This window comes from Trachypithecus francoisi, unplaced genomic scaffold (genome assembly GCF_009764315.1).
Source record: "Trachypithecus francoisi isolate TF-2019V2 unplaced genomic scaffold, Tfra_2.0 Lachesis_group18, whole genome shotgun sequence".
Classification (NCBI taxonomy): Eukaryota; Metazoa; Chordata; class Mammalia; order Primates; family Cercopithecidae; genus Trachypithecus; species Trachypithecus francoisi.
Window position 1 is genome coordinate 14,749,373 of NW_022681463.1, and position 20,480 is coordinate 14,769,852.

General features: G+C 43.7%; 1 protein-coding gene across 3 annotated transcripts in view; it reads right to left on the reverse strand.

Annotated features, from left to right (window-relative positions):
- PCCA (propionyl-CoA carboxylase subunit alpha) overlaps positions 1-20,480 on the reverse strand; it is a 457,788-nt gene that overhangs the window by 10,385 nt on the left and 426,923 nt on the right. For all 3 annotated transcript variants that reach the window (XM_033177344.1, XM_033177343.1, XM_033177345.1), the window contains one exon: positions 3,932-4,072. In XM_033177344.1, the coding sequence (XP_033033235.1) occupies positions 3,932-4,072 (141 nt within the window). The remainder of the gene's footprint in view (positions 1-3,931; positions 4,073-20,480) is intronic.

Sequence of the window (20,480 nt, forward strand, 5' to 3'; positions counted from 1 at the left end):
CCGGCACACTGTACAGTGGCTGTTTCTTGCCTTTAAGGCATTCACAGAGGAGCAACCCCAAACGCCTCACCAACCCTGCTGAAGGTCAATTCCATCACGAGGTGGATCTTCTCAGCTCCACCAAAATATCCCCACATCTATCTGATATTGAATGGGCTAATTCGCAAGAAAAAGCAGCAACAGGTATTTAATTTCAATCTATTCTTTCACCTGGTTTCACTAATCGTTAAGAAAAAAAGAAATGCAGATGAGTATATAGCCAGCTTATGGTTCATTCCTCATTTAATTGTTTGGTGTATTAAATGAGTATTTTTGAGGCAAATCTGCGATGACTGCAGAATACAAACATGACTTGAAAGAATCTTAACTAAATGCAGTATTAAAATGCCTCCTTGGGTGACTATCTTATGGGGTTGTTTCTGATATCAAAAGGCTAACAAAGTGAATGTGCTTATCACGACTTTATACTTCAAAGTCAAAGCGAAAATTATGCAATACATTCAGCACTTGTAAGTCTAATTTAACACGTGGAAAAATGTATTCTACCATTATTCTGAAAAAATATATATTTTTAACATTTCTGTTCAAGAATATCATAAAGACAGAAGTTTGAAACAGTTGAGTCATGCTAACTTTGATTACAGAAATGCTCCCAGTTTACAACAGTGTTACGTGTCTAAGAAAACAGGTTTGTTTTCGAACTGAAATGAGTTACTGCAGAAGCATTTTCAGAAGGCATATAGAAAGGCACAGAAGATTTAGTCTATGAGTTGTTGCCTTAAGTTATAGTAGTGATTCCTGACTTGAATCATCCACTGTACTTTCTTATTGATTTGTTTGCTTATCTGCATTTTACTGTGTATTAAGATCCTCTTGCCACGTGTTCAAAAAACTATTACACAATCGTTTCAAATGTGACCTGCCACATCTAATGTTAAATAGTATATAATAGACACTGAAAAAGTTTTCAGGAACTTTTGCTGTGTGAACCCTACAGAAACCCTTCCAATAAAACACAGCTTCTTGTGTTTAGGGCAGGGCGTTTCCAGTGAATCAGTTCACAGGTCTTGGCACCTCAAGTCCCCCAAGTGGACTCATTACTTCTCAACAGTCTTCCCACATCTCTTCTTCCTGAGGTATTTAAACTGTGTTCAAATTGTTGACTTCACAAAACAGATTTGTTAATTACGATTTATGTGACACTTTTTTAGAACTTACTGCCAGGCCCACCATTCTAAGATTGGTCAAGTTTTACTTCAGCTAAACAGAAACATGATAGATTACTGGAATTTAAAAAATAAAAAGTAACATTTCAGAGAAAAACAGAATACTTGTAAGGCCCTTAGTTGTTTCTGGGTCCTTATTTTCCTTGAAAATACACTAAGGAGATTGACTCCATTATCTTCCCAGCCATAAAAGGGGAACCTCCTTCGGCTACTGTTAGTTGGAGGGGGGGGAGAGGTGGGGGGAGGGGGAGGCGGGGGGAGGGGGAGGCGGGGGGAGGGGGAGGCGGGGGGGGCACAACATGCCCCCGTGGTGTTACAATCATTTAAAACCGCAGAACTTCAGCATGACAAGTAGTGTTTTCTCACAGTGGCCTGAAGTTCCGTGCCTCTGGTCCAAGGAAGCTTCTTGTGTTTTAATTACACTAAGCAGAATTTAACTATAGAAGTTGTTCTAAGAGCCGGCGATGAAACTTCTCGGGCTGCACTGGGTTTCGGTATTCGTGGTTTGGGACATTTTTCACAAGCAATAATTCAAGAGAAAAGACTGTTTCATCAAAACACAATGGCACAGAATATGAAAGGAAGTTCTGCAAGTACCAAAAAAGACAAAAGCAAGAATACACCGCACCTGAGCAGGCCCCGCAAACAGAACTTAGGAGCAAGCTGACAGATCCGAGGCCCTGAGCCTGTTCACTACGTGTGTCCCTCAGGTACTCTGACTTTAAAGGAATGCAGAAAGTATTGGCCCCATTGCTCTGCGGTAATATATTTTTAACAGTTAGTTCTCACACCATTCTTAATGAGTACACATATTTAATTATTGGTGGGTGTTTTTAATATCTGAGCTACATCAATGAACTGAGGACTGATATCACATTGTTCCCATGTACAAAATGCCTTGCTTTTCTACATTCAATTATCAACCAGGAAATGGAATGTACAAAGGCCAGACCCTTTCTGTATGTGGGAAAGTCAGATCAGGAGCCAGCAGCTGTTAAGAAACCAGAAGGCTGCGCTCATCTGGCCTTGGGAGCACCCCGTTTCCTGCCTCTGAGCAGCCTCCTTGAGGGCTGCTGGGCTGCTGGGCTGCAGTCTCACCCTCTTGCCCTCCAGGCTTGAGGCAGGAGTGGTCTCCCTCCTCCCTGCCCGCGCGCCTTCCACTGCGGTTTGGATTCAGGTGTTAGAAGAGGATTTAAGGAAAACATTTACTTGAAACACACACACACACACACACACACACACACACACACACACACGATTTTATAATTAAAGCCACATAATTAGGAGTGACAAGCTCAGGCTGGCAGTATGCAGACTACACGACTTCCGGAAAAAACTTAAGAAAAATGAAAACAAAACCCTTACATTGTTTACCAACCTACATATCTAGCACTAGAAGATTCCACTGACAGCTCTGATAATGTCATGTGCAAGTGAACAATTCTTTATGTCAAGGCCAAGAGACTATCCTCTGATGACCCTAATTCTGGAGAAGGAAGATGCCCTCCCTGAATTTTACACACCACACACACACACAATTTTTCTTATGGCCTCTCCCAAATCCTTAACACTTGGGCATTAGACAGTCTTAAAGAGGGCTTTCTTCCAGGAGTATCGATGCTTTCAGAGCAAACAGCAATGCACAGCCACGCAGCCTCTTTCACGCCTTTCTGAAAAAGCGGATAGTTCTATTTCTGTATCACCAAGTAAAGAAAACTTTAAGTCGTTTTTCTAACCTCGCATATTAGTTTCAGGGCTGATCATTCAAACAACTAAAACTGATCATGTTTTCTTAATATTCACATTTATGGGAAATATTTTTCCAGAAGCCAATGCCAACTACCTGATTTTTTCCTCAGTGGTAAGCGGATATTTTATCTATACTAATTGAGAAATCAGGAGGCATTAAAACGTAAACCCCAGTGGCCTGAGATACAACATGGAATCACCACCTCATCCACGAGAGACGGTCACGTCTGGCTGCTATTTTCCTGCACGTGAATAAAAAAGCAAGTATTTCAGTGGCCCTGGAAACCTTCTGGGCGCCTCCTAAGTTGTTTTCTTTGCACTTCTGCGGCTCATCAGTAGAGATTTCTAGCCATGTTCTAGGAAAATGTGTGCATCCTACCGATTCATCCATAGTAAGTTATCTCGAGGAAATAATACAGCTTTGATGTGTGCTTTAATGTCACAAGATCAAGATGAAAAGCTTCAAACTGTGATGCTACATTTCATTTACCAACTCACGGAAGTGCTCTGGTACTGTCCAGATTGCAGCATTAAACTTTCCTCCGCTCTTCTTCCCAATTAGACCTTTGTTCCAGGAAAATCATGCAAAAAGTTCCTCATCGGAGTCTTATTCCCTGGCATGACTTCTTCATGGACGCTTTGAGCACAGCATACTAGAGACTACTTGTAGGGCAAGTACTTCCCAAAACACTGCATTTGCAAAATGACAGAATGAATCTGGCCTTCTTTCTGCTCCACTCCCAGATCATTTGGGAGGGGAAGTGCTGAGGGTCCTGGCACAAACCTAATGCAAACGTGAAACAGGTTGACAACACACAAAATCGACTTTGCTGTTTGGTGGAGGTCAGTTAAGAAAGAACTGCAAAGAGCTGAATCGTGCTGTTCCGTTAGCCATCGTTCTGGAAGGGGAAGTCTGAGACCAGCATGTCCTGCAGAGAGACACACACAGCCCTTACCGTGTCTCCAGGCTTGACAGAGACGGCCACCACCACTCCGGGCATTGGGGAACGCAGAACACTGCTTGTGTCCTCGGTCACTTTTTCCAGCATAAATTTGTTCAATTCTGCGGCGAGTTTGGTTAAGATATTCACCTTGTACTGAAGGGAGAAAGAAAACGAAACCATAAATGAGTTCAAATGAACTTTTCCTCAAAAGTAACATCCATTCTAAGTCCATTTTTAGCTTTTTAATTCAAATCACAGTAACAGCCTTAAATTCAAATGGTTCTCAATTGCTGCACACATCAAAATATATTTGTTCCTGTCATATATTATGAGCTAGTTATTTCAGAAATATCTTGAAATAAGGACTATTCCAGTTATTAATATTAATCATTGACAAACATCGTCCCGTATCATCAAGAAAAACATCTCAAAACGTTATAAAGAAAACTGAGAATTTTACTTGTATTCCCTTTACCGCCTACAAACTTATCCCCATCAAGGAAAATCCCGAGAGCTAGGCAGGCCCGGGGGATGGAGGAGGTGACGTGTGGACAGGCGCCAGTAGATGGCAGCAGATGGCTGTCGCAGCTTCCCACAGCCCTCCAAGAGCGGCTGCGCTACGTATCAGTAAGTTAAGACAATGGGGTTCAGTGTTCATTTTGGGCAAAATAATATTTGAAATTCCATTTTTTCAGTGACAAAAACTGTTATATTCATGACTTAAAAAGCTGGCTTTTCTTAAAGGCACTACATAGTCTTTCTGATGTAACAAGATGGTTAGGAAAAGACGCAAGATAATAAGAATGCCTTCTGCACTAACAGACAATAACATCAAGATGTTATAAACACTGATGGAAAATATGCACAGACAAGTATATTCACGGCACCTTCTGTAGGTGGCTCTCACACAACCGGGCATATTCAGGGCAGTTCAGTGAAGCAGAACATTTCAAAAAAGAGAATTCCTATCCTCTCTGTGAATAAATCTATGAGCTACAATTTGGTCTATCCAAACAGAAAAAAGATAAAATGGTTTGAGGAAGTGTCTCTCGGTGAAATTGGAACCACTACCCGAAGGTTCTGGATCCCTACCAGGTCTGATTTCTCTTGGGTAAGAAAGAAGCAGCAGTGAGACAGCTCCATTTTCTTCAAAAAAACAAAAAACAAAAAAAAACAACCTGCTGTAACTCAAAGCCTCCTGGGGGTATCATGATGGCAGGGATGCAAAAACAAAATATAATCCCCCTTTAATTCTGTATGGGGATGGTGGGAATATAATCCCCCTTAATTCTGTACAGGGAGGATGGCGGGAATATAATTCCCCTTTAATTCTGTATGGGGGTGGCGGGAATATAATTCCCCCTTTAATTCTGTATGGGGGTGGTGGGAATATAATTCCCCCTTTAATTCTGTATGGGGGTGGCGGGAATATAATTCCCCCTTTAATTCTGTATGGGGATGGCGGGAATATAATCCCCCTTTAATTCTGTATGGGGATGGCCGGAATATAATTCCCCCTTTAATTCTGTATGGGGGTGGCGGGAATCTCTAAGTGCCTCTTCACAGGGCCTACTGAAAAGGGTGGGGGGAGAGCTTTGATGGCCAAAGTTCCAAGTGGATTTGCGACACTGTGACAGGTTGAATAATAACATCTTTTGCGTGTTTCTTTACTCCTGAGTGTGTGTTTTGCAATCAAGGCATAGAAGCATCTGCCAGTTTCTGAAGGATATGATCCTTAAGTGAAATTACAGTGCAAATAAAAGCTTTTTGCTCCTATTAAAATTCATCTGAGTCATAAGTGGTGAGGGAAAAAGTGAGGAGAGTGCACGCTGCTGTCAGTCTAACAAACATTCTGGGCAGAGGGACTATTTATCAGTGATGAATTGGACCTCCAAGTCCTTCATTAAATCAATGGGGGAGGGTGTGGAGGGACAGAGGGGACTATAATTGGACCAAATTGCACAGTTTTTGTATCTGTGCTGTCTGCCATAAGGGAAAAAATCCAACATCACTAGAGGCATCAGACTCGACAAAAAAGTTACTTTTCTAGTTGGTGTGGCCCTGAGCTGCGCCTTCTGTACGACTGATTTGCAGCGTGCCTCGTTCAGTTTTCAGCGTAGCACACAGATCTATTCTTTTTCTTGTTTTGCAGAATTCGATTTCAAAATGTGAAGCCTGAATCCAGGAAAAGTATCTTCATACATTGAGAATATGATTTATACCACATTTCACCACAGTGGATATGCTCCCAAACTAAGTTTAGTTATATCACAGATCAGCCTGCATACGAACAAAGTGCTAAGACTGTATTTAGCTTCATTTCTCCCCAGAAATTACAAGATTCTGACTAACACTGGATCCTTTTACTATTTTTATAATTTTCATCTTTCAGATTCCTTTCTCTGTAGGACTCCTGCTTTGCTTGGAAAGAGATGTAAAAGAGTCACAAACTCAATGCCTTCAGATGCAGTCTTTGTTACTGAGGAGATGTTCCTTTTCCTTTTGTATTTGTTTATTGTTCTTAAATCTGTTTGGGGGATAAGTGACTTATTGTAATAGCAAGTAAAAATAACAACGGGGTCAACTCCTCCAGAGAGGCCTTGGTGCAAATAGTTGGTTTAGAATTTGACCTTTCTGAATATAAAAAGAGAAGGCAGAGAGAGATTCTCTTTTTAAGATTACCTTTGATGTTGTCCTGACCCCGTGAGTGTACCACACAAACACGCCTTCTTAAAACAACCTCTCAGCGGGCCTGTGCTGTGCCGCACGGGGCGCGTGCCGGGATGGGGCCCACGCGGGGTGCAGCACATGGGTCCATCAGAATGAACTGCCTGGTGAGAACCGTAAAAGCTTTTTGCTGCCCCAGAAAAGAAGTCATTTAAGAATGTACACCAGGACTTTCCAAGCTGATGATCAAAACTGCTATTTATTGGCGTCTCTGGATTCTTCGGGGGCACAGAGCAGCCAATGTTTCGTGAGACTTGAGGAACGTGCCCCTACCTGGACCGCAGGGTACAAGCTCAGTTTCACTGCGGGCATTTAACTGTTCCTCAGCGGTTGTGCGAAACTCCCATAGACGGTTTTGATTTTAAGTTTTTGTGGTTGTTTTCAATCAGATAAATCACAAAGTTGATGTCTGAGGGTAGGAATCGAAGACTCTGAAGGCTCGTGGACAGGACAGAGTAGCAGGATCCCAGCAGCAGCCAGGTTTTCCCGCTGCCTGGGTAGGGTGAGGAAAATGCCAGCATGGGTGACAGGCAGCTGCCTGTGGGTGGGGCTGGGCTGCCATGGAGCGGGAAGATGATCCGCGCCAATGAGCTCAGGGCTGGTCAGTGCGTGGAACTTCACTCCTTCACTCCGCTGGCTCAGGAAGACGTTCTCCAGACCACACAGCCAAATGAAAAAAATGTTCTTGAAAAACAGCTCACCACATAGGTGAGAACAGAACAGGTGCTCTCTGGGCTTGGCCCGGTGGGACTCCTCAACCCACATATGACAGTAATGGGAGGGAATTAGGTGTTATCTAATGACCCAGTGATGGAAAAGTGACCCCAGGCCTGGTCTCTAAGCAAATTAATTTTATGGCCTCTACAGTGTGAAACCACATCTAACAAGAAAATTTCTCCCAAAAATTTAGAAGAAAGAAAAGGAGTCACAGCTGACATGAAAGGGTCAGGAAGAAAGCCACAAGAGCTGGACAATGATAAGAAACTCCAGTGGGCTTGTTTTTAAAATTGACACGCAGCTCCTCCATGGGCCTGATGAAAGGCTGGGGGCTGAGTGGTTGCTGCAGGAGGAGGCGGCTAGTCACAGTCTGGGTGAGAGAGGCACATTATCACTGGACCTCATTCAGAAAAGCATCCTGTAACTGGGCATGTGTGCCTGCACCCCAGCACCCCGGAACTCAGCACCCCAACGACAGCGAAGAATCACCCACTTTGAGACACACTCCACTCTGGCGGGCACACAGAATACCGCCCTGGAGGCTTCTGTGTTTGTACAGTACATGCACCTCCTTACAGTGTGAAATCCACCCACTTCTTTCCACAGCCTATAGAAATACCAGTAATGTAATTCTGCAGACCCCACGCGCTCATGTGTTGCAATGATTCCGAGGTCTGTGGCTGCTCCCGAGGTGATCGCTTGCAGTTTGCTGTACAGTTTTCAGCTGTGACTTCAGAGCCTCCAGTGCCACTGTTAACCTCTGTTCCTCTTCAAATGGGCTCACTTCCAGTTTCCATTTCTAATTCATTCTTCCAGTAACAATTAGGACACGTACAGTTGACTGACTGTTAATGTTCTTTCATGTCCTCAACTGCTGCCATCTCGGTCAACACCAACTCAAGGGCAGGTGCTATCTTTGACTGTAAATCACTGTGCATCAGTTATCTTGAAGCACTGGCCCAGTACTGTCCACGCAACCCTCCCTAAGTAAGGTGGCAGACACTTCCAAACATTAGGCTCTCTTCCTAGTCAAGGTTTTACACCTTCTGGCCCCAGAGGTCTCCAACATTAATCTCTGCCTCATTTCCACAGCGTGGCAGTGAGAGCGACACTCAAATATTCCCCTAAAGGTATACTGTCCTAACTCAGAGCTAGGGAAATCGTGTCAGTGTTTTTTAAGTGATGGAAAGGGTGAAATGCAAAAATGATGCATCTTTAAAAACACTGGCATGTCAGAAAAGCAGAGAAAAACTAGATATAAATTAAAACACTTCAGTGGAATGAGACTTGTAATTCGACCACGTTCTCCTCTCCTAAATTCTCTGTAGGGTACACAGTTATCACTTGAGGAAAAACATAGCAAGGTTCGGAGCCATACAAAATAATTTCCCTCTGCTTCCGCACAGGGCCCAATGGCCTGATATCTGAGCTAAACCACCACCACCAATCTCCAACACACAACAGTGACAGTACACAGAATTGAAGCCTGCGGCTGTCCTTCCTTTGGAGGTGCAGCCCAGGCGAAGGAAGGGACATGAACAGGCAGCAGCTAAGGCACAGGGCGAACCACAGCCTCCTACAGCTGCAGTCGCTGGAACAGCCTGTTAGCATAATGCTGTGACAACTCCATCAGTGCAGTCTCAAGGTAGCTGTCAATCAGGATGCATCATTTAATCCAACAGCACTCGGAGGACTTTCTCCTACAACCCGCATGACAGCATATCTACAGCTCTATTTATGTCAGCGCCCAGTTGTGTTTACAATGTTGTTGTAATTAGAAAAGATGCAACAGGCAGCAATATTCTTGAGATTTCCATTTTGTAGTGTTGCCCTGTAAAGTGTGATCTTGCCTCACAGAGTCATGCTACATGACAAAAGGCTATTTTCTTCAATCTCCCAGCTCAGACAGCACTTCATTTGCAGCTATCTATAATTAGATTAATGGTGTAGTGTGGTACAAAGCAGGCCCACTTCACATCAGATAGCATATGAATTAGGACAAACACTTATTTCAATTCCAGGCAGAGAAAGCAATGACTGGGGTATTTAGCATACCCTTTATGGTGGAATGAGATGTTAATTGTGTACCATTACCTCTAAACTGCTTGCTTGTTGTATAAATCACTGTGCTAATTGATGCAGAGATAGAAATGTAGCCACAGGCAAGAAAGCAAAGGAATGAGAGCTGAAGATGGTGGATAAAGGATTATCGAGTAAAACCACATGGAGATGAGGTTCCTTTGAAAACTTTGCTTTCTGCCCACGAGCAGGATTTCTTCATATACAGCAAAACTCTGGTACCAGAAAATAAAAATTAATTTTACATTCCTTTTTAAAAACACAAATTCCTTGTAGAAGTTCTGGCTGCCAGAAATCCAAATAATAGGTATGTGGAATTCATCTTAATATACATTTATAAAAACATGGAATGTGTAGTTTTCAATAGTCAGAGCTCCTCATCTGGGTTTTTGGCTCATGGGTTAATAAGTAACACTTGTAAACTATACCTGAAGCAGATGTTTCTGACCCTCCACAGGGCAAAAACAAATTCTTTCCCAAGGCTTGAAGCTGTTCTTTTAGGCCAAAAAAAAAAAAAAAAACCACCACCACTATGCTGGTTTAGTCTGTTATAGACTCTAATTGTGTAGAAACACTTATTCAGGATGTGAATCCAACAGAACAGAATCATTTTCATCTACCATTAAAACACCGATTTTAATACCATCACCCAAACACTGAAATCTGACTATTCCAACTTAATGAAGAGATATTCTTCCTTTTCTAAAACTAGCAAAAAAAAAAAAAAAAAAAACAGAAGCAAGTAGTAATTTAAAAGCTTCCGTTTAAAAATCTCCAAATGTTACTCTTCCTTTTTAAAATGTCTTGTTCTGCACTCAACAACTCTTAATAGGGTCAAAACGAGTGTCTCAAAAACACACATACAGAAATCAAATGCTTCATCCCGTAAGTCAAACCATCGGTGAGCCACACATAAACGCGCTCCTGGGAAGTTCATAAATCAAGTGCATGTGTCCTGAGTACATGCTCACGTTTTTTTAATATCAAGGCAACACTGAGGTGCAGATTAGTGCTGTGGACCTTCTCGCAAATTCAGCTGCTTAGGAATTAGCACCGTTACAACATTCTATGCAGAAGACAAATGCATAGGCTCAGTTAGCAGCTCCAGTTCTCGACGTCACGGTAACAGTTAATATCCATCTACACCAAGTGCACATTTGAGAAACCCTGTATCTTTCAGCCTTGTGAAATAGGAACACCATAACAACTTGCAAGAAGATAAAACAATGTTTCAAGAAACTAGAAAAGTCTAGTTCAAGTTAGCAGGACTGAAACTTGGGAGGGGAAAGTCCAGAGCTTCTTTGTTGGGGGCCACAGCTGTCACCTATCCCTGTACACAGTGGCCCTTATTATTCATCTGACTGCTGAACTAAGGACACCTGTATCACAACTGCAAGCGTTTATGGTTTAGGTCATTATGCTAAATAATATTAAAAACAAAATCTGCAAAATAAACATCAAAGACTCTCAGGACGGAAACCAACGTCAGCGCAATAAATAGCATGAACTACTCTGCAACAACGCCTCCCAAGCATCAAGGCGACATAAACAGAAAGGAGAAAAGATGTGGAAACAGTGTAGAGGCCCACCTCCTGGTCGTTAATCACTTGTTGAGACCATTTAAACTAGAGCCTTAGAGCCTGCAGCCAAAACCAACATGCCTCAGCGAAGCTGGTGTTAACAGAAGAAAATATATGGTTTCTGATATTGCGTCCCAGTTCCTCAACATTTGCTCCAATTGAAAAGGCAGTTAAACACAGAGTAAATCATCCGGTTAGCCTCGCTGTTTAGTGACACACAATTGATAATGTCAATACATTGCAGCAACATAATGCGTCACTTTCAACACTCGTCCGCTGCCATTTATGAATCAGTCTGTACTCAAGGTTTTATTGTGTTACTGGTAGGTGGTTCTTGGAGTTAAGTCTTTTACTGGACCAATCAATGTGCCACAAGGAGGCTCAACGGCAGTAAGCAGCAATCTCATTTATTGAGGGAAAAATTAACAAAAATAGGAGTGGGAAGAAAATCCCAACAAAACAAAAGAACAAAAATATCTGAAGCCCATTCAGTAACTCATTTTTCAAAAATCCTGCAAAAATGGGGAGGGTTTACTTAGAGAAAAGAACCATCTTAAGTCTAACCATCAACAGCATTGAAGGAATGGGTAAGTCTGTGTGTACCTCGGGCTTGCTTCCGAAAGACGATCTCTGGAGGGAATATGGGGCTGTCAATAATACAAAAATCTAGCCCCATCCTTTGTTCCATCTTGTTTTTGTAATTGGAAACACAAGAGTCATTCCAGTTCTACTGTCCTAAGATAAGCAACTTAAAAAAAAAAAAAAAGTGCCAAAAATTAAATTGAAAATTAAACACTAGGCCGGGCGCAGTGGCTCAAGCCTGTAATCCCAGCACTTTGGGAGGCCGAGACGGGCGGATCCCGAGGTCAGGAGATCGAGACCATCCTGGCTAACATGATGAAACCCCATCTCTACTAAAAAATACAAAAAACTAGCCGGGCGAGGTGGCGGGCGCCTGTAGTCCCAGCTACTCGGGAGGCTGAGGCAGGAGAATGGCGAGAACCCGGGAGGCGGAGCTTGCGATGAGCTGAGATCCAGCCACTGCACTCCAGCCCGGGCGACAGAGCGAGACTCCGTGTCCGAAAAAAAAAAAAAAAAGAAAATTAAACACTAGGCCAGGTGTGGTGGCTCACAAACATATTCCCAGCACTTTGGGAGGCCGAGGCAGGAGGATCACGAGGTCTGGAGTTCAAGATCAGCCTGGCCTACATAGTGAAACCCCGTCTCTACTAAAAATCCAAAAAATTAGCCAGGCAAGGTGGCGGGCGCCTGTAATCCTAGCTACTCGGGAGGCTGAGGCAGGAGAATCACTTGAACCTGGAAGATGGAGGTTGCAGGGAGCCGAGATGGTGAGGCTGCACTCCAGCCCAGGCTACAGTGTGAGACTCTGTCTCAAAAAAAAAAAAAAAAAAAAAAAAAAAGACAGACAGACAGACAAGAAAATTAAACATAGACCCAGCACTCAATAAGAGAGGATTTATTTCTTCCCTTGTGTTGCACTGAGGTTACCTTGTAATCTGTATCACTAGCATCATAAGAGAGGCCTAAAACTGACATGGAGGGAGGAGAGCTACCGTCTGGGAGGCTGCCACATTCCTAGTCTTCTAAGAATTCTGAGGCGGTCGGCTGGGTGCAGTGGCTCACGCCTGTAATCCCAGCACTTTGGGAGGCCGAGGCAGGCGGATCACCTGAGGTCAGGAGTTTGAGACCAGCCTGGCCAACATGGTGAAACCCCGTCTCTACTAAAAATACAAAAATTAGCCGGGCGTGGTGGCAAGCGCCTATAATCCCAGCTACTTGGGAAGCTGAGGCGAGAGAATCGCTTGAACCTGGAAGGTGGTGGTTGCAGTGAGCTGAGATCGTGCCACTGCACTCCAGCCTGGGTGACAGAGCGACACTCCGTCTCAAAAAAAAAAAGAAAAAGAAAAAGAAAAAAAACAGAATTCTGAGGTGGTGACTGATGGGCAGGAGGGCACTGAGAAGTCCTCAGTGGGTTTCCCAAGGAGCAAGTCTGTTAATGACGGCAGCCTCCCTGGAGCGTGGCACCATAGTGCCATGTGTGCAGGTGTGCCGGTGATAAAGGGGGCCCAGCCTGTGCCTGGCCCAATTGCCCGCAAGCTAACAAGTAGGTGCATATGCCACAAAGGCAATTTGCTGGAGTAAGTGGCACTTTCACATCCACAAAGGCAAGGCCATTTACAATGAACTGTACAGAATGCACAAAATAGAACATGTGCATTCTGTTTGATCAGGAGTCTCCGTGACACATTATGACTATAATGAGTCATTTTTTTTTTTTACTCAAGAAAAATATTACAGATCTTTGAAAGCCATGTACTCAATTATATAACAATACCAACATCTGTTAACAGTACAGGCTGTTTCTATTCTGTATCTCGAATTGTTTTATGTAATTACAAGTTTATAAGGTATTTGGTAAAAGGGTAAGAAAGTACCTTTTTAAAGCACTATATAATTTGGGGTACAATGAAGTGTTCTCTTAAAAATCTATAATTAGGACAGCATCAGCTTACAGAAAAGTACAGGAAATGTTATAAAAACACAATTATGTAAATAAGCACCGAGGTGAGGAAGTGTACCCTTCCACAATGGAGCCACCCCTCTTCCTTTTCCTCCTCCTATCTGAAATGTTCTTTGCTCATATCAAGTTGAAGTCATGCTGTCAGAATGAATGATCTTTGGGGAAAAAAGATGGGGAGCTCAGCCTTCCCATGTAAGTCCTCAGTCCCCCGCAAGCTGGAGCACCTGGGAAGTGTTCTAATGTGAGGGGCTTCAACAACAATCTTGCCTTTACAGGTTTTCTTAAATATTTTTACTATTTACTATTTACTATTACTTAAATATATTTTACTATTATGAATTCACTGAAGAAACTCAAAATTCAAAATGCCAAAATGCTGGCGTTATGAGACAGAAATTCAGAAACTAAAATACAGAAAGTCAGAGTAAACAAAATTAGAGATGACTGTGATGCTGTGAGGTAGACTGTTGGCCAAGAAAACGGAAGCAGAAAACAACGGAAACCCCCACCGCCCACCCCCACCCCAGAAGGGTTCCGGACTGAAGTAGGAGAAATGAGTGCTGGTGTCGGGGTCGCCTGAGAATCTTACGGTTTACAGTTCGGACACATCCTAGACGCTAAGCCAAGGAGGACTGCCGGCACCCTCATGCTGCGCTGTGTACAGAACACGATGCTGAAGGTAGCCAAGGCCTGGAGAGCCATGGGAGAAACCGGGAGACAGGGTGATGTGGTCCCCGTCCTGCCAGCAGCAGAGCATGGAAGCCCAAGTCTCTGAAGCCAACTGGCCTGAGTGTGACATCCCAACAAGATGGCACCTTCTGACCAAGTTACCTCCTTCTCAGACAAATGTCATCTCTAAAATCAAGCTAATACAGGTCTTGAATAATTGTTTTGAGGATTAAATTTACGAAGATGTGCAGAGCACCTAGCAACTGCTGGACAGTAACTATTCACCAGGTATTTCCTGTCTCCTTTCCAAACATCTCTGGTTGTTCAGAATGAAAGAGTGGTGGATTTCTTTTTTGGCGGGGGTAGGCAGAGAACAGGGTACCACTCTGGCACCCAGGTTGGAGTGCAGTGGCATGACCATGGCTCACTGCAGCCTCGACCTCCTGGGTACAAGTGATCCTCCCACCTCAGCCTCCCAAGTACCTGGGACTACAGGCAGACGCCACCATGCCTGCTTAGTGTTTGAGTATGTTTTGTAGAGATGGGGTTTGCCACATTGCCCAGGCTGGTCTTGAACTCCTGGGCTCAAGGGATCCACCTGCCCCCGGTTCCCAGAGTGCTGGGATTACAGGCATGAGCCACTGCATCAGGCTGACACTGGTGGATTTTATTTTAAAATCGTGTATTGTAGGACATCTCAGATTAACTTCTAATTGTTAGAGTTCTAGCTCTGTGCTCTCCACGTTTGACAGCAAATAGATTACATTCTTCAAGCATCACATCTGGCTCTAAAATCAAAGAAACGAAGTGGATTCTGTGTTCAGAGAGGTTCCCGGGCACACAGCGAGGGACCGCACGGTTGTCTTTTCCTTCGTTAGAAGCACAGTGATTTAGAGAAACAGTTTGGTTCATTCATTCAAAAACCACTTATCAAGCATATCTGGGCAACGTAAGAATACAAAATAAACAAGAAAAAATGGCTCCTGACCTAAATACCATAATCTGGCCAGAGGGGAAAGACATTCATGAATGACACAATATAAACGTATTCAAGGATTACTAAGAGTGTGATCAACATGAGGTGGGCTTTTTTATTTTAGCGCCTCTCTTACAGAAATCTCCAGGCTGCGAGGCAGTAAAGAGTAGTGGTTTACGGTTTAGGATCTGGAGTCAGAATACTCTTCCACTTAGACGCTTGGGAAAGTTCGACTTTCCATGTCTCAGATTCCTTCTTGATGAACTGTAGATCACAATAGCGCCTACTTCTGTGGAGAGTAAGTGAATTCTTTTTTTTTTTTTTTTTTTTTGAGACAGAGTCTTGCTCTGTCACCCAGGCTGGAGTGCAGTGGCATGATCTCGGCTCACTGCAGCCTCCGCCTCCCGGGTTCAAGTGATTCTCCTGCCTCAGCCTCCCAAGTAGTTGGGACTACAGGTGCGTGCCACCAAGCCCAGCTATTTTTTGTATTTTTAGTAGAGATGGGGTTTCACCGTGTTGGCCAGGATGGTCTCGATCTCTTGACCTCTTGATCTGCCTGTCTCAGCCTCCCAAAGTGCTGGGATTACAGGCGTGAGCCACGGCACCCAGTCAGTACGTGAATTCTTGTATGAAGAAGTCTCAGAACACAGAAATGTCATTAAGTATTTAATAGCCATCATTACTACTGATTGTTGTCATTCAAACATGTCCACAGATGGACAGAATTCTTGGGCACAGTCACTGAGAAGACACTGGAGGCTGTCTGGATGGGTCTAGAATTCAACACACAAGGATCTAAATTGCTTCCACGCCTGCCCACATGCTCTCAGGTGCACAACACCCACATACCTCAACTCTTCATGCTGATTCTCTTCACTGGAAGTGTCCTCTCATCATCTTCTTAACCTAATAATTTGGCCTTCTATTCAATTCTCTTATGAACATTCTCCTGACTTGGAACTTCGTCCTGTCTATGGGATCTGACTAGAATAATCTTTCCCCAGACTTTAAGACTATGTTTCTAATTTCTCATGGCAGAAGAATTCATATTTCAGGCCGGGAGCGGTGGCTCACGCCTGTAATCCCAGCACTTTGGGAGGCCGACACGGGAGGATCACAAGGTCAGGAGATCGAGACCATCCTGGCTAACACGGTGAAACCCCGTCTCTACTAAAAATTACAAAAAATTAGCCGGGCGAGGTGGCAGGTACTTGTAGTCCCAGCTACACGGGAGGCTGAGGCAGGAGAATGGCCTGAACCCGGGAGGTGGAGCTTGCAGTGAGCCAAGATTGCGCCACTGCACTCCAGCCTGGGCGACACAGCAAGACTCCGTCTCAAAAAAAAAAAAAAAAAAAGAATTCCTATTTGAGGAACCTGAGATTTTATAAGAAAATGAAAAGCAGGGGACTGAGTGAAATTTCACAGCTCTTATAAAACCATGTATTTTATGGAGTTAAAAATAGTTATAGGCTTGTTGTAACAAGTCCAATGGTAAAGAGCTGTATAAAACAACTTACTAATCCACCCTCTCACATCTAATCCCACTCCCCTTCAGTAACGTCAATTTTTATTGTATATCTTTTACTCACATGAATGTATCAAAATATAAACATATAATATATGTAAACTACAAACACATTTAGCCTGGATAAAATGAAACACTGAAGACTGCTTATTATTATTTTTGAGGATCTCACTCTGTCACTCAGGCTGGAGTGCAGTAGTGTGATCACAGCTCACTGCAGCCTCAGCCTCCTGGGCCCAAGTGATCCTCCCACCTCAGCCTCCCAAGTAGCTGAGACCATAGGCACATGCCACCACGCCCGGCTAAGTTTTAAAAAATTTTTTGTAGAAACAGGGTTTTGCCATGTTGCCCAGGCTGGTCTCGAACTACTAGGTTCAAGCAATCCACCCACCTCGGCCTCCCAAAGTGTTGGGATTACAGGCATGAGCCACTGTGCCCAGCCCACAGCTCATTTAAAGAGGGAGAGAATTATGATCTTTTGCCATTCAACATCCTCAACTCACTGTAGACTTTTAAACACAGGATGTTTAATACAGAAAAAAACTTTATTATTCTTTTTTTTTGAGATGGAGTTTCGCTCTTGTTGCCCAGGCTGAAGTGCAATGGCACGACCTTGGCTCACGGCAACCTCCGCCTCCTGGGTTCAAGTGATTCTTCTGCCTCAGCCTCCTGAGTAGCTGGGATTACAGGCATACGCCACCACACCCAGCTAATTTTGTACTTTTAGTGGAGATGGGGGTTTCTCCATGTTGGTCAGGCTGGTCTCGAACTCCCAATCTCAGGTGATCTGCCCACCTCAGCCTCCCAAAGCGTTGGGATTACAGGCGTGAGCCACTGCGCCCGGCTGAAAAGGACTTAGGTAAATTATTTTCCTTGTGCCTGCTTAGCTAGCTTGTCTTAAGCATGCTGCTGTTCCGAGCCTCTGTCAACACGCAGCCACTGCTCAGGCCAACTCTAGAATGTGGCAGAGTATCCTCCAGTGGCCCTGCCAGTCTCTCTCACCCACAATCCAGCCTCCTCTGCACCCCAGGAATCAGAAGGTCCAGCTGTAAATACAGCTTGAAGGCCCTGGGTCTGCGTTGGCCTCAGCTTAAACAGCGTTTCCCAAGGCGGCACTGAAATTTCCTGTCCTCTGCCATCTGCTCTGCCTCCCTCTTCTTTTCTCAAGTTTGTTCCCTCTTTTTCTAATTATCCCCAACAGCGTGACTCGTTATCTGTATATAACAGACCACTCTGCCTGGCTGCAGTGACTCCACTAGGATTTTCCCTAAATCCCTGTCCTTTACTCCTAAGAATCTATCTCATATCCTACCATTCATACCAAATCAACAGAAAGCTCTCTTAACTTTGTAAATTGTAACCACTCGGTCATTTTCAAGTCTAGAGGGCCAGAAATGCCAAAAGTAACTGCCAAAAGCTTCAGTCACAGAAGTTAAGGTCGATTCTCTGTGGTCTAATTTATAAATGATAGCTGTCTAATCAAAATGAAAAATGCCTACCTAACCCTCTTACCATTGCAATTCAATAATGCTACACAGTAGCCCACAAAATAAGACTAGGGGACATTTCCCTTGCATCTGTATAGTGCAGAAACCAGGAATACTGAGTACCAGTCATTCTGTGCCGCTCTGCTGTCCTCTTGGTTAAAAATATACAGTACACACAGCCAGGGTGAGGTGGGATGAGAGGGTCCCCGTTCAGCAGGGACATCTACCCTGACCTCTACCTTAGTGAAATCTGCCTGGATCAGAGGCTGGGCCTCTGTTTCACAGGTTTCGAAGCTAGATTTCCACTATACACTCATAATGCATCCTTCTGAAAGAGATGGATTCACTTTTATCAAGCTCACAAGATACTGACATACAAACCATCTTAGGAATTTACAGTAAGAAATAGGTTTGTAAAGGGAACTCACACACCTCCTAACTGTAGTTTGAGTACTAAATTATAGTCAGTGGTTCTTTGATAAATACAGAATCAGCAGAAGAGGCACTGGCCGAAGTGCTCTCCACCAAGACAGCATAAGCAGCAGTTCTCAATCACAGAAGCATCCAAACTTGCCTGGAGGGCTAGTAAAAACACAGACTGCTGGGCCCCCACTTGAGTTTCCAGTTCAGGTTTGGGTTGGGGTCTGCATTTCCTTTTTTTTTTTTTTTTTTTTTTTTTTGAGACAGTCTCGCTCTGTTGCCCAGGCTAGAGTGCAGTGGCGCGATCTCAGCTCAACACAACCTCCGCCTCCCAGGTTCAAGCGATTTTCCTGCCTCAGTCTCCCAAGTAGCTGGGACTACAGGCGCGCGTCACCATGCTTGGCTAATTTTTTTTTTATTTTTAGTAGAGACAGGGTTTCACTATGTTGGCCAGGCTGGTCTTGAACTCCTGACCTTGTGATCCGCCCACCTTGGCCTCCCAAAGTACTGGGATTACAGGCGTGAGCTGCCGTGCCTGGCCTGGGGTCTGCATTTCTAATGAGTTCCCAGGAGATGCTGAAGCTGCTGGTCTGAGGACCACATTGTGAGTGAACAGAAGGCCTTCTCTACTATGGAATAGCGTTTCCCAGGGAATTTAGCTCATGTCCATGAGAAGCCTTTCTTCTCCTAGACTCAGCTGACAATGCGCTGCTAGAGAAGGCTTTTCTGATAGTAGACAATGGAGACTCAGAAGGGTGAGGGGGTGGGAGGAGGATGGATGATGAGAAATTACTCAATGGATACAAAGTACATTACTCAGGTGATGGATATCTAAAAGCCTTGACTTCCTCTCTATGCAATCTATGCATGTCACAAATTTACACTTGTACCTCACAAGTTTATACAGACAAAATAATTTTTAAAAGTATGTTTGACTCTTGTTCTAGGTAGAAAAATCTGAGTGACACTTTTTTTTTTTTTTTGAGAGTCTCACCCTGTTGCCCAGGCTGGAATGTGGTAGCACAATCTTGGTGATCTCAGCTCACTGCAACCTCCGCCTCCCAGGTTCAAGCAATTCTCCTGCCTCAGCCTCCCAAGTAGCTGGGACTACAGGCACCCACCACCACGCCTGGCTAATTTTTGTATTTTTAGTAGAAATGGGGTTTCACCATATTGGCCAGGCTGGTCTCAAACTTCTGACCTTGTGATCCACCCACCTCGGCCTCCCAAAGTGCTGGGATTACAGGCGTGAGCCACCGCACCAGGCTAAAGATACATCATTAAAGTATCTTTTGCATATATTCAGTCTTGCTTATTTGATGTCTCAAGGTTTGGGGAGTGTTTTGGTGCCTACAGTTAGTACCCCATTAATTTTTCTTTGGCCTCAATGTGGCTGTCCCTAAATTGGATCAAATATATTCTCAGAAGGGTGAGATTTAGTAAAGGAACTCATTAATATAGACTGAAGGCGTCTCTAGCCTGTAAGTAACCTTAACATTCTGAGACTGGAGAATGCCACTGTGCTCAGTATCTTCTAGGAGAGAGGTTTTCTTTAAATGTTTACAGGTTTCAGATGAGCTGAAACCAGCCTTAACTGCTCTATATTTGGGCAACTGGGGACTGTTCCTTTGATCTTTTGGTTTATTAAAAACTATGGGGAAGCTAAAAAGTCTTAGAAAATTTAGCAAGGTAACTTTAAATGGAATGCACATGTTATTACATGAACTAATTAAGTATACATTCCTTGAAAAGAAACTTTAATATTAAAGATATATATAAATATATCCTTAAGGAAAGTTCTGGTCTCAACAAATAATAACAAAATATAAGCCCCAGATC